Source organism: Orbicella franksi, chromosome 2 (assembly GCF_964199315.1).
Source record: "Orbicella franksi chromosome 2, jaOrbFran1.1, whole genome shotgun sequence".
Lineage (NCBI taxonomy): Eukaryota > Metazoa > Cnidaria > Anthozoa > Scleractinia > Merulinidae > Orbicella > Orbicella franksi.
The window spans coordinates 8,656,909-8,672,011 of NC_138146.1; the positions used below are offsets into that span (position 1 = coordinate 8,656,909).

The 15,103-nt window shown below is 37.5% G+C and overlaps 1 protein-coding gene and 1 pseudogene across 3 annotated transcripts in view; both read right to left on the bottom strand.

The window, feature by feature from the left end:
* The window catches only part of LOC145479885 (Fanconi anemia group I protein-like), a 72,270-nt gene that overhangs the window by 26,986 nt on the left and 30,181 nt on the right, over positions 1 to 15,103 (bottom strand). For all 3 annotated transcript variants that reach the window (XM_081458359.1, XM_081458358.1, XM_081458357.1), the window contains exons 13-27: positions 12,877 to 12,966; positions 12,691 to 12,769; positions 12,325 to 12,382; positions 9,094 to 9,176; positions 8,415 to 8,494; positions 8,117 to 8,204; positions 6,976 to 7,034; positions 3,733 to 3,804; positions 3,571 to 3,641; positions 3,124 to 3,184; positions 2,217 to 2,355; positions 1,475 to 1,530; positions 1,289 to 1,357; positions 876 to 977; positions 707 to 785 (exon numbers count right to left, since the gene is read on the bottom strand). In XM_081458359.1, the coding sequence (XP_081314485.1) occupies positions 707 to 785; positions 876 to 977; positions 1,289 to 1,357; positions 1,475 to 1,530; positions 2,217 to 2,355; positions 3,124 to 3,184; positions 3,571 to 3,641; positions 3,733 to 3,804; positions 6,976 to 7,034; positions 8,117 to 8,204; positions 8,415 to 8,494; positions 9,094 to 9,176; positions 12,325 to 12,382; positions 12,691 to 12,769; positions 12,877 to 12,966 (1,186 nt within the window). The remainder of the gene's footprint in view (positions 1 to 706; positions 786 to 875; positions 978 to 1,288; positions 1,358 to 1,474; positions 1,531 to 2,216; positions 2,356 to 3,123; positions 3,185 to 3,570; positions 3,642 to 3,732; positions 3,805 to 6,975; positions 7,035 to 8,116; positions 8,205 to 8,414; positions 8,495 to 9,093; positions 9,177 to 12,324; positions 12,383 to 12,690; positions 12,770 to 12,876; positions 12,967 to 15,103) is intronic.
* On the bottom strand, positions 3,835 to 6,556 carry LOC145479916 (uncharacterized; annotated as a pseudogene).

The following is a 15,103-nucleotide window of genomic DNA, read 5'->3' on the forward strand; positions in this document are numbered from 1 at the left end:
AAAATCAGGGCTTCAACAGGATTCGAACCCGTGACCTCCGCGATACCGGTGCGATGCTCTACCAACTGAGCTATGAAGCCACACATGTTAACAATACTTTACAAATAAAGTGAACAAAGGTTGTCTGAGACAACTGCAAAGAATGTTTGGGGTGACCAACTATAATGACAAAGCAACTTGCACTTCTGGACAACTGAATTATGACAAGCAACACTCTTCCTAATGTTCTGAACTTCATTTGAAGCACTAGTCACATGCATGTAGTAAGATTTGACTCTCCACTAAGTATCCCACACTTGTACAGTGTGTTAGTGATGTCACATTTTTGCAAACTCAAAAGTTTGTGCCACTAGACTGGAAATGTTCTGTGATGCACTGCAGCTATGCCCAAATGCATAAAAACTCACAAGACATCTTCCTGTACATGAGATTACTGACAAGATTAAACAGTATTGTGAAGTTCTGCCATCACCAGTGATGAGAAAGAGGGGCAAGACTTCCAGCCAACATTCTGCTATAACATACTTTATTATACAATGGCGATCAAAGGGTAAACAAAACCTGGCCGCGGCAAGTATGTTTCCCAAAATACTGACCTGATAGATACATTCAAAAACATTATGGATCCTAACGTGTTGTGCTTAGTTATCATAGTGACATACTTAGCCTTTGTGCTTGCTTAGTCTCGTTTTAATAATTCACTTACCATTTTCTTCATTTTCATCTTGATTGTGATTTTCAATACATTTTTCCATTGAGTGAAGTAGGTAGCACAGCAAATGTGCCTATAATGTAGGAGGACAGCTTACTTTAACAACAAAAGTAACAAATCAAATTCTCTTTCAATGAATAAAAGAGAAAATAATATTTCTCACCAGTGGCTCAGTTAGGTAGACCTGGTCCCCTGCAGCTGACAAACATGGTTCCACTTTCACTGGAGGATTGACACTTTCATCTGACTCAAAATATTTCTGAAACTGTGGCAGTGTAAAAGGATTTAATTAAGATGTCAAACGTACCCAGCTTTTTACCAGTCTTCCCTTTTTTTAGGCATCACTCACTACAATCACTCTTAGCTACCATTTGCTATCAGAAAAGACATCAATGTACTTTGCTATTCAAGAATTGCTATTCATTAAATTCAGCTAGTTTAGAGACAAGCCACTAACTCAGTGTACAAAAAAAATCATTTACTTATTTTTTAGCATGATCATGAGTTTGTGATGGCAAAAACAGTATTAAAAGAACTGAGCAACAACAGGACATGTAGCAACAAGTTATGATTTACCTGATTATTAAACATGTCCAAGATTGGTTGTTGTAACTGAGGGTTCCTACACAGCACATAGAACAAACCCTAAAACAATGATAACAATGTAAGCTAAGGTACAAGTTTTATTAGTTATGTTGTATTAAAATAACAATTAGACCCAAGGGAGCCACAAGTCATACGTATACTGTAAGAGAACCTCACCTCGTAAAGCTGCACTCTTACATCTGCTTGCTGAGTAAGACACCTGCGAAGGTTTCCTTGAGATAAAGACAGAAAGATGCTCAGGACTAATAATAAACAAACTTACAGATTTACATACATACCTTAAGCAAATTAAAGAAATACCACATTTAAGATTAATACAACTTCAAATGCCCTTTTCCGAATACTAAAATTTAAGGTAGAAAGTGATTTTTAAAAAACAATACTGCAAAAATAGAACAACCTCAAAATAATGTAACACAATAATCAATAATAAAGCAGAAAGAAACTTGCCTTATCACCAAGTTACATCATTCTACCTGCTGTCAAAAGAAACATGTACCAAGTGCCCTCTTAATTCACTACTTCACTTTTGGCATTTCAACATCGTCAGAGAATAAGTAAAAAATGATTACTGTTTCTGCTACTGATAATACTCAGTGCATGTACTATGTACCATGACTTGAAAATTGATTTTAACTTTTGAGTTGGCCGTCATCTTTGCTGCAAGTGCCAGTCATCATAGCCAGTTGCTGACTTATACTCACTGTCCTACTACACTAAATTTTGAAATACAGCTTGTTTACAAGTTAAATAAAATAGGTGCACTGTACTGTAGGTACACATGTTCATTTTATTTGTCTGTGCTCAGACCATCTATCACAACAAGAGTAAAACAAGCAATTGTTTTCTGGAGAGAACATGTACAGTGCCACAGGAGTTTATGGCATGTTCAATTCACCTAATATCTCTAAGCATAGTGCTTCATTCCCGACACCACCACCTCTGACATGGACATCCACTTGAATCTGACTAGAATGTGATAATGTCTGGCTCAGCTGACTACCAGACTGACTCGATGGCATACTTCCTCCTAAAATCTGAATGATGTACATTATGCAAATTTTCAGCAAAACAAACATCCAGTACATTTACATGTACATGTAACTAACCATAAAGAAAATATGGCACACTATCTGATCCTTGCACTAAGCCCCCAAAAAAAGATCTTTGACTAAATCTTAGTGCCTTGATGTATTGAAAATTTGTTGTTTTGCAGTGAGGAGTTTTACTTTCTCTCCAGAGTTTTTGTTTACTTTAGGAATCAATGTGATAAAAAGTGCACATGAAGCAAAAACTTATTTTGTTTCGTTCTATCCACCAATGTTATTAAATGACTGCAAACTTTCAAGTTCTCTCGTTAAATAAAATCTAGTCATCAATTAAGCACTGCAAAATGGTGCATTTTCTTTAAAAAAATGGCCCTGCATCTTGTCCACAACAATGAAAGTTTTAGGCCCGATAAAATTGCCAAATTATCTCCACAACTAAACTCAAACTTTGAAATCTTGTATAAATTTTAAACCACAAAATTTCAAAATATGCAAAAACTAGTGTGCTTTTAAAAATTGCATGGTCAGTCATACAGTATCAAGTCAGGTGGGCTGATGGCATAATGTTGTGGACAAGTTCCTGACTGAATTTTTATTTTGGGGAACATTAAAGTTTCCAGTTGTTTTATTGACAAATCAAATGAAGCTAAAAAAAATACATCACTTCATACATGTATGTAATTTAATGTTGTTAGCATACAATATTTTTTTAACTACAGTCTTCATTTTTTTTTTTTCAGACTACTTTATCTGTACCTTGAAATGTTTGAGAATAAGGAGAAATCCTGTCACTGCGATCTTACGCGAATCAACTTGCCTGCAAAAATAAAACAAGCTTAGGAAGTTCAAGCACTAATAGGTGGACAGGTAAGGACATCAAGTAACTCTACATTGTGCACGAACAACACAGAGTTGAGGATCTCTTACAAAAGAAAACTTCTAGGATACCAACTATGACATTTCCACGAGCACCTGCCAGTCTTGAGAAAGTCGTCATTTGTAATATATAATTTTATATAAAGAAAGCTTGCAAAGATGTTTTTAAAATCTAACTCTCTTGTAAATTTGTAGTCTACTGTGAGTTTTGAACCGACTCTCTTCACACTGAAACCAAATTTCTGACTTAACAAAAATGATATATAAGGCTATTAGTTCATTCTTACATGTATTTATATACTAGATGTTAGACATGTTCATTTTTACCTTGAGAACATGGCTTTTCTTAACACAAGAATGAGAGAATCTCTTAAGGATAAGCTGATCTTCAACAGCGGCTGTTAAATAAGTGGAAGACATTTGCTTTAAATTTTCAAAACAAAAAAAAGCACAAAAATGATGTATTTATGAATTAGCATGAGCTCATACCTGGATGGCCTTGAGAAAACCCTCTGCTGACTTTGGTGGTAAGAAGGACAGATAGTCTAGAGCCTCTTTAATCTGGAAAGCAAAACAAGCACTACACATTAAAGTTAAGTCATGAACATTACAGTACTTGTTCTATGCCCTACCAGCCGAACTACAAAGTTTTCATTTTGGAGGAGGTCAGCTCCTTGAATGAAGGGTGTTGAAAAAGCCATTATGTATGTACAATAAACCATTTTTGTAAGTATACACAACAACAACAACAACAACTTTATTTGTAATCAACAGAGAAATTAGAGTTAGATGAACAAAACTGAGTTAAAATAAAAAGAGTACATGGCTGCCCGAAATAACCTTAAATGCAGTTAAATGCAATTTAATGGAGTTAACAAAAAGAGTGCTTGTGTTCCCCTGGTAGTCAGCGGTGTCGACACATATGCACATGTGTTGGAATTCCATGTCTTCGTGGATCGTAGCGTGGAGTACGTACAGGTGTTTTCTTGCGTTTTTGTAGTGGCAGCTCATCACCTAAGCAGTTCCTCTTACTGTGTAGGGGCTCATGGCTGGGTTGCCAGGATTTGCTAGCCATGGGAGCAGTCTCCATCTGGGAGCTGGCTGCCAATAGTGGAAGCTCCTGGATGCCTCAGGCACCCAACCTCCATTTTAGCAATGCAGTTGTTAATGGGTTAATAAGATTGGGCAGCCATCCTTAGGGATTTAAAGTGATTATTAATTTGGTCAAATAAGAAGAGAAAAATTAATAAGAAAAAGACATGCAAGAGCACACACACAAAAAAGACTATATAAATTATACATACAGATTTAGTGAAAAATAGCTGGATGATACAGTGTACTGATGAGAATAGTTATACTTCACATACAGAGTTACAGATATTCATTCAATATGTACTAATAGCTTCCAATGTTTGATTTGGTCTTTTTCTTAAAAAGTTTACCACTAACTTATGTGAACAGTGGCCACAGAATGCAAACAAGCAATTGATATATATGAAAGACAGTCATGTTACTTTTAAGTAATGAATTAGAACTTATTAATATTATTATTATTATTATTGTCTTGATCAATAACGATTTCTTAAAGCATAAACAAGCAACTATTAACGTTAAAAGCTGATGTTTCGGCGTCATCGTGACACCATTCTCAAGACAAAGTGAACAAATAATGCGATATCGATGATTTGATTTCTATAGTCTCTACAAATTAACATAATAACAAAGGATCACAAATTCTTCAAGTGAATACCTTTGCGTGAATCGAATCTGTTTGCACGTTTAGGGATGGTTTAAGTTTTCTTATAAAAAGCATCTCCTTAATTAGGCAATCAAATTTGTTAGTACATTTGGCAAGCACGTGAAATTGTTCTGAAAGACAAGGTGGTACGTTCAAATTATGTTCGCTAAAGTAATGTTTACAAATTGACGACGATTTTTGTTTGTGTCCATCAACGCGTTCGTGGAGGTGGCTGCGAATGTAACCAACATATCCTGCATCACACAGGTTACATTGAAATTTATAAACTACACATTGTTGGCTAACAGTGGCTGGCTTGACTTCTCGAACTTTAAGGTCTTGGTTGAGTTTTCTGCTGACAAACACGGGCTGAATGGTGGTCTTGATTTTTGAGCTAAGGTCTGTGAGACGTTTTTTCACTACATTAGCAGAGACCTGATCTTAAAATGGTATGATGATTCGGATGGGGGGTGTAGTCGTGTCGGTTGATGGAATGTGCTGATGGTCTGCTACTTTGGAATCTACGAATTGCTTGACAGCCAGATTGAATAAGTGCTTCGGGTACTTAAGCTTTAAGAAAACCGTCTCAAGTCGATCGCATTCTTGTGAGAAGTACGACCAGTCGGACGACATGCGCTAAGCACGATCTAACATGGTGGTTATTAGACTGCCCTTGTACCGAATGTCCACATGGCTCTGGTAGTGGAGTAAAAGGCCCGTGTTGGTTGGTTTTACATGGACTTTGGTCTTGATTCTGGGGGCTAAGTTTAGTACTTGAACACCAATGAAAGGAAGCGAGGCATTCCATTCCACCTGCATAGTAAACTTTGCTGATGGGTGGCAATGGTTTAAGGTGTCAAGAAAAACTTCGGCTGATGCTATGTCAGGCATGATGGTAAAGGTGTCATCAACATATCGTCGATAATAGGAGGGCAATTTGCCATCTTGATTAAGTTTGTCTTCAATGGAGCACATGAAAACATTGGCGAGCAGAGGACCAAGAGGGGATCCCATTGCAACCCCATCTGTTTGCTCATAGAGATTTCCATTGTACTGAAATAGTTGATTCTTAGTGGCTGCGTTGAGTAGTTCAATTAGCTGGTCTCTTGATAGGTTCAGTTCATGGGTGTTGTTGAACCAGTCATCACTGAAAGCTTTGTCAGCTAAAATCTGGATAGTTTCATCCAGTGGTACATTGGTAAATAAAGAGGTGACATCATAGGATACTAGGATATCACCTCTGTTTATCTCAAGGCTTTGTACAAAGGTGTCTGTAGCCGTGTACTGATTGCATGAGAGTGGTTTCAATTTTTCATCCAGCCAAAAATCGTTGTCAATTTGTAAACATTACTTTAGCGAACATACTTCGAACGTACCACCTTGTGTTTCAGAACAATTTCACGTGCTTGCCAAATGTACTAACAAATTTGATTGCCTAATTAAGGAGATGCTTTTTATAAGAAAACTTAAACCATCCCTAAACGTGTAAACAGATTTGATTCACGCAAAGGTATTCACTTAAAGAATTTGTGATCCTTTATTATTATGTTAATTTGTAGAGACTATAGAAATCAAATCATCAATATCGCATTATTTGTTCACTTTGCCTTGAGAATGGCGTCACGATGACGCCGAAACGTCGGCTTTTAACGTTAATATTCACTTGTTTATTATTATTATTATTATTATTATTATCATTATCACTATCACTATCACTGTCACTGTCACTGTCATTATCATCATTATTATTATTATTATTCAATCATTTTTAGAAATTTGTATATCTCCAAAGAACCTAGCCTGTAAAGGAGCGAATGAGAGGCAGCTGTATTCGCAGGTTAAAAAGAACTGAGTGTAATTAAGTAAGAGAATCCTAGTTTGCTGGTTGCAGGTGCTCTCAGAGAACACTGAAACAACAATTGCTTCTCAAGTAAATTCTCTGTAACTTGCTACAAGTTTTTACAACAAAACAGTGACAGGACTGTTCTCCCTACCCTTGGCAATGACTCCAACAACACATGTGGTGCTGAAGAAACAGTACTGGCCAAGAGATCTGAAAACCAAACATTAAGAGTCACTCACTGAAAATATGGAGGATTGCTGACCAGGTTTGCAAAATCAAAAACCCTGAAAATTTGCCTAAAAATGCTTCTAGGGAACTACTATTGAAAATATCATTCTGGTTTTCTAAGAATATAAAGTCTTCAAGAAATAATTTCTTCAAATTATTTGCAAGAAACAAAAATACAGCGTTTTGCCTCATTAAATGTACAAAAATATCAGGAAAATGAAAAAGTTCTCGGCATTTGCTTTGAAACAATTTACACAGGATAAACTTAGCATAGGAGCTTTCTCTTTCTTCTATCTAACAGTAGGAAGTTTTAATTCTTTCAAGCATTTTGAAGGGTTCCATCAACTGTCAAAGAATTGCCTAATCAAGCCCCTATGGAAACGGCAAAAATTGCATAACTTTATGGGCTAGCTTAAAACAAATCTTGGTATGCCCGATATCGTTTTGAAATAAATACTGTGATTAACCTTTGACCTTCTTCTACATGTATCAAGATTTGAAATAAAAAATCTGGGCAATATTGAGGTTCTCACAGGCAAAAAACAAAAGTTTATGATAGTCTCTTCCCTAATTTGTATAATGAGGTATGGTTTAAGAAGTCTATCATTGAGCACTCTAGTCTGTTTTTGCTCTTTTTTTTAGCCATGTGTTGTAGGAAAGATACAAAAAGAAGGTTCATTCATGTCTTTATTCCAACATTGTGTATTAATTTCATACAGTTACATAAAACTAAAGAAAAACCTGAAATAGAAGTTCCAAATAACTCTTAAATTCATAGTGCTTACTATTCATGGTAAATTTAGTTGATGCTAAAATGACTTTCTGGATGGGATCCTTAAGTATGTCAGGGGCCAAATACACTTGGGCAAAGAGAGACTGTAAGAACAGCAGATGACAATGGCAAGAGCTTAATATCTTGGCATCCGGATCTAGGTTTTGGTCAGACACCAAGTATTCAGCTGTTCCTCCAAAGTAGTTACTGACAGTAGTAGGGATAACTATCACTAATAATAGAGATCATCAGACAGTACTATTTCCATAATCTTGGATTGTTCCTGACTTACCGATATAATGGTGGACAGGCGTTGTTGCCTTGGTGATTACTCTGTTGAGGATTTGCTGAAGAATTTCACATCTTACCATCTCATGAGCCTAAAATAAAAACTGCACATTAATAAAACTATATATGCAATTATCAAAATGAGTTGTATTGTAAACAAGAAGGGTATGACTTTTTGTGGCTAATTAGGAATTGTGGGAATTGGTCTTATCTTTTCCCACACCTCCACATTACTTAAAGGCACCACCTGAACAGAAGGACCAAAACCATTTACCTTCAAAACATTTTAAATGCAGATATACCTTAAAAGTATCTAGCAGAATTGAAGATCCAAGCTTGTATGCATACTGTGTTGGAGTAAGGTTTGGTGAGGAAGTGGAATCTAAATGAAGATGAAAGAAGTCAAATAATACTCCAGAAAGGTTTCTCTTTCCAAAAAAGAAACAAAAAATAAAGGTGGTGAAATAGTTCACAACACAAGGTGGTGGCAATGTTCATCCAAGACTGAACTGTTTGATGGATTTAACCCAACACAGAAAAGCAGAAACATGGTCAGGAGCATGTCACCTAGATCCAATTTCTTGTCATCTCATCATGGATTTCCAGGGATGACACCATCTTTTTGTGTTCAATGGGTCCAGTGTTATCTCTAAAGGAACACCCTGAGGGATCTGACGCTATGTTTTTAAAATCAGTGACATGAAAACAAAATGAGATGTACTCGTGCTAGCATGCTCTTTCTTGTGAATACTGACACTTTGGTGAAAATTTTATTCAGTTTAGCATCCACCAAGCAGGCAGGTGTCACTAACGAACACACAAAAAAATAATCTTAACAGCAACAAGCAAGTCAATAGACTCTTTTAGCTCCTTATGGATTTGTGCACACACGATAGATACACATCAATCTTAATGCACATACAAGAATACTTTCATCCTTAATAATGAATAATTTATTCTTATTTAAACTATAAAACGTACCAAAAATCTTGGGACCAAATGCATCCATTAGAGTAAAGCCCAGCTGCACTAGTCCCTGGGTCACATGATCCCAACCAAACAAGCTACAATGAAGAGGCAACAGATTACAAACTTCGCCAGTTACATAGTAGTATGACAAAGCCCTATTTCAAAGCTGGCATCACAATTTTCCTTACAATTTTGTGGTATATTTTTCTGCAAATTTTATTAAAATGAATTTTTCATTCCTGTTAATTGACTGCATAAATTCATTATCAAAAAATTAAGAAGTTTGGATAAATCACTGAGCAGTACTGTGCTTTGAAGAAATATTAAAGAGAGGACATGAAAATGTAAGTAAATGTAACCAAAGCGACAACATAAAGTAAGCAAGGATTTTACCCCATACCAGTATATATGTAATACACACCCTGTACCATCATTACAGAAAAAATCCTCTAAATCAATGGCATTATACACAATACAATATAATATTATACATTGTCTACAATCATGGACAAAAGTCTTTGGGACACCTACATAATGTAACAAATTATCTGTGTTTTACAACTGAAGTTTGAAAAAGTGCTGCTATACTTTTAAAAACTGTTGCTGTTCCCCTTCCCCACCCAATACAATGTTTAAATCAGGTAAAATTGCTGGTTCTAGTCTACAACATTGTATGTGGGGTGGGGGCCGAGGTTAAGCAGGTGAAGTTTTATTTGTGTCTGGCATGTGGGCAAAAGCGCCAAAAATGCAAATTTGTGCCAAGACTTTTGTCCATGGTTGTCTGAATTTCAGTTGAGAAATAGAATGTCACTCTTCAGTGGTTTTTCACGGTCTAAATGTGTTTTTTTCTCCACTCTGTGAATAGATTGTGATACAATGAGTGTTTTTGAGCTATTTTGTGGTTTACATGTAAATGTACTAACACTTTTTTCTTTTTTTCAATTTTTCCCAACACAAATGCATGGTGTAAATCGGGATTTGTTCTGCAGTACCTCATACTTGCGCGTGCAGTAGTTGAAAGGACAAACATGGTTAACACTGAATGACAATAACTGCTGTCGAACAGCGAGCAAAAGTCTTTTATTTTTTTTAAGGAAAAGAGAAGATTTTCACCCTGGGAAGGCATGCAGGAAGGTTAAATTTTGAAATCATCTGTAGCATGAATAGATACATGCAGTGAGCAGGCATCGTAAACAATAATTTTGTCCAAAGGGTACCGAATATTAGAAAGTTGTTTCCAGGTGCTGGAAATCATTTCCCTTTATTTGTTTATGAAACAATGTTGTGTGACATTTTTTAGTGTTGTGGACAATGAGTTGGTCACTTCTTATTTGCATAACTCAACAGTACTCAGCAACAGTACTCACTTTAAAACCTTAAAATCCACCTACTTTTCAAAAGCTCACATTTAAGACATGTTAAAGTGAAATGTGTTTGGCAATCAATCTTTCTACACCTTTATGGCTGGGAAAAACTTAATTTTGAGTTCTGCAAGCACGGTACTCACTTTCCATTGTTAAGAATTGTTTTTAAGTCAACTCTTCCACACTGAATCAAGTGAGTATTGTTGCATTAATTTTACTGCCAGCCTACTGTGACGTGACTTCTGTGGAATAATTTCGAAGTAGTACTATAAATCTCGTGTTGAAAAGTATTTTCGTTGGTTTTCTTAGTTGATACATGTACTTTGAAAATATTGACGAAACACTGTCTTTCTTTGCCACTAAGGACTGTGCAATGACCAATGAACACTGACGTCACTAACTGAAGAGTATAGCGCCTCAGTTTCCTTAAACGCACTGTAATAACTGTTAAGGTGATCGATCACTGAGATTGACTGACTAAATTTGTCCTTTACATACTTGAGGTATCTGGAAAACCATACAGTACAATGTAAAGAATTTGTTAGATCTCTAAATCAAGTGATGCCGTTATCACTGCCATCACATACAAAAGTTTCTATATTATTTAAGATCAACACCTTTCCTACTGTGTCCAAAACCACTGAAAAATATGGAAAAGCCATGTCAAAGCTGTTAGAAATGCATTTCTAATCTCAGATGTTCACATTCTCAGGTTCTAAATGCACTTAGGGCTAAAAAACATCCTAATTGTGCATTTTTCCATGAGACGTGAAAATCAGACAATCATGGACAAAAGTCCTTGGGACACTTATGTAAAGTAACGAATTATATGTGTTTTACAACTGAAGTCTGAAAAAAGCACTGCTATACTTTTAAAGTGCCTATGAAGTAAAAAATAATTGCTGCTTATTTGAAAGGCTTTTCAAAGTAAAGAAGAATGGCATTTCCCTTTTTAGAATATCTTTTTTCGTTCTAGAGATATTTACGTTTTTGTATTATGCAAATGAGGAAATTGATGACGTGATAAGTGGTTCCACTTGAACAGTAGAACACTGAATCAAGAATATCTCTAGGAATATTGGACCAGTGTTCTTCAAACTTGGCACCACAAATGTGCATCACAAAAGAAAGAGAATGACACCTTCTGTGTTGTTGCCATGGCAACACTTTTGGCTCCAGTCTCTTTCTGTGAAAAACCAAATATGCCAATTTGCGACCCTTTGAAAACAGACAGAGGGTCTTGCTCGGAACACATATGATTCCCATGTTGTCTTAACTCTCCCCATTAGATTGTTGGGAGTGGATGATCCTTGTTTAAGATAAAATCTGGTAAAGTTAGTTTTAATTGAAACAGGATCAGCGGCATAACTGTTGTCATGGCGACGGCACGACGGGTGTCATTTTGTTTCTTTTGTGATATACATTTCTGGTGCCAAGTTTCAAGAACACTGCTTTAATATTTCTAGAGATATTCTTGATTGAGTGTTGAACTGTTTTATTGGAACCACCTATGACGTCATCACATAATAAAAAACGTGAATATCTCTAAAATGAAAAAAGATATTCCAATAAGGAAAACGCCATTCTTCTTTACTTTGAAAAGCCTTTCAAATCAGCAGCAATTATTTTTTACTTCATAGGCACTTTAAAAATGTGTTGCTGTTCCCCTTCTTCACCCAATACAATGTTGAAAATCAGGTGAAATTGCAGGATCTAGTTTTCAACATTGTATGTGGGGTGGGGGGGGGGGTGGGGGGTGGGAGGTTAGGCAGATGAAGTTGTATTTGTATCTGGCATGTGCACAAAAGTGCCAAAAGTGCACATTTACCCCAAGACTTTTGTCCATGATTGTAGATAGTTAAATGAATCTACCTTGTACCTGTTCTGAACTGTTTCCAGAACTTGTTCCTGAACAGAGGAACATGCTGGAATATTTTCTGAAATACAAAATTAAACCTTTTCAGTGATTAAAAATACAAGCCTGAGTAGATCTGACTTAGGTAGTCAAAAAGACAATGTGACAAGGAAAAAAACCATTAGAGGTAAGAAACGTTTTAAACTCAACAAAATACCTGCCAAAATGTCAATTAAATAATCAAAAAAAAACTACAGAGCAAAGTTTACACCTTAAGAATTCAAAATTGCTAATTACAACCCCCTGTATTGTTTATATCTTCCTGTTACTTTAATTTAACCATCCCCTGGTGACTTGCCTTAACCAGTAGAATCATTACAAAATAATTACCTCTAACCCATTTGGATTGTTTCCTTCTGTCTTCATCCTTAAAACTCCTTAGCACTGCTGACTTTAAAAAGTCAAATATCTGATGGTTGAATTACAGTCAGTTATTTTTTAAGTAAAATGACAAGAAGTGAAGAGGAAAATAACGAGATATATACAGTGTATATCAAGTTGACAACTCTAACTTACTGTTTCCTCAAATCTATGGATCTGTGCAATGGACAGAGCTAAGGCCATGTTGAAAGGAGTCAAAACCACACCTGGAGTACTTTGGTGAGCCTATGAGAGGTACCAATAAAATGAATATTGGGTTGAGTCATAGTCAATAGAGGGAAATGATTATGAAACCCGACAAATTTCTTTGTTGTAGACTTTTGTTCGCTTTTTTGGCCTTGACTGTGCACAAAACACAACAGTTGTGTACTCTGTACTGAGGAACTAACCAATGGAAAGGTTTTGGTTAGTATACGTAATTCATGCATAGAGTATGACATGACATGATCTTTGATGATCTTTGCTGCTCGTCAGCTCCAGGAGAAGTGCATGGAACAGCATCGCAACCTCTACACGACCTTTGTTGACCTGACCAAGGCCTTCAATACAGTCAGCCGGGAAGGCCTCTGGAAGATCATGGAGAAATTTGGCTGCCCGAGCACTTTCATCACAATCGTCCGCCAATTCCATGACGGCATGATGGCCAGAGTCGTCAACAACGGTGAACCATCCGAAGCCTTCCCAGTGACCAACGGAGTCAAACAGGGTTGTGTCCTGGCCCCGGCGTTGTTCAGCTTGATTTTCTCGGCAATGCTGTCTGACACCTTCAGGGACTGTGATCTTGGCATCAACATCAGGTACCGGTCCGATGGGAAACTGTTCAACCCCAGGAGGCTGCAGGCTGTTACTAAGGTGAAGGAAACTATTCTTAGAGACTTTCTCTTTGCTGACAACTGTGCCCTCAACGCCAGCAATGAGCAAGAAATGCAAGCGGAGATGGACAGTTTTTCTACAGCCTGCAACAACTTCGGCCTCACCATCAGCACCAAGAAGACAGAAGTAATGTACCAGCCAGCCCCGAATAAGCAGTACCACGAGCCGCAGATAACGATGAATGGTCAGATACTACAGGCAGTAGAGACTTTCACATACCTGGGCAACACACTCTCTCGCAATGCGAACATTGACGCTGAGATCAACAACAGAATCTCCAAGGCAAACAGCGCGTTCGGGAGACTGTGGGAGAAAGTCTGGGAGAGAAGGGGAATCAGCCTCAATACCAAGCTCAAAGTCTACCATGCTGTAGTCCTTACCTCTTCAGTCTACGGCTGGGAAACCTGGACTGCGTACAGACGGCATGAGAAGCTGATCAACCACTTTCATCTGCGGTGCCTCCGAAACATTCTCCACATTTGCTGGCAGGACAAAGTCTTGGACGTAGAAGTCCTGAAGCAGGCAGACCTTCCCAGTGCCATCACCGTCATTTGCAAGGCCCAGCTAGATGGGCAGGCCACGTCTCCTGCATGCCAGATGACCGCATTCCAAAGCAGCTCTTCTACAGGGAACTTTGCTCTGGCAAGTGCACACTTGGAGGGCAGCGAAAGTGCTACAAGGACAGTCTAAAAGTCTCCCTAAAAGACTTCAACATCAGCACTGAGTCCTGGGCATCTCTTGCCTCCGACAGACCCTCCTGGCGCCAACTCATCACCAAAGGAGCCCACGCAGCAGAGGAACGCAGGTCCTGTCAAGCCGAGGAGAAGCGAGCTGTACGCAAGGAAAAAGCCGCCAGCACTAACAGCACAGCCCCTACCCACTTCTGCCCTACCTGTAGGAGAGACTTCCTTGCCCGCATTGGTCTCATGAGCCACCTCCGGACACACCGTAGAAATTTATTAACAAACTAGATGTCTTTGGTCATCTTCGACTACAAAGGATGAACAAAAACATGAGTGCAAAACAAAAGACTGTGCACAGTCATGGACCCTCCAACATAAATCTTGGCATCTTTGTTTGCTCCTTTGATGTTTGCCAGGCTTCATAACTATTTCCACCTAAAAACTATGGTTGAGTGAAAGGTTAAAAACTGGAACAACTAGGGGCCAATTTTCACCTAAATATTTTTTTCACGCCAAATTCTTAATCTAAATTTTCTGTAAAAACCCTGTTAAAAACTTTAAACACGAACGTTATCCACCAAATGGTGATTTTCAAAAACAAGTCAACCACCTGCAAACTGTGATAAGCCAATTCGCATTTGTCAATGAATGAGACGAGCAGTAACAATTTTCACGCCTATCTCTAAAGAGGATATGTATTAATTTCGTTTCCTTTGTTTATCCCTTGCGTCTTGCAATTTCTCACAGAGATATGTATCTTGGCCTTTGTTGATTGTACTTGTCTCTTGAGTGATATATTAGGCGAT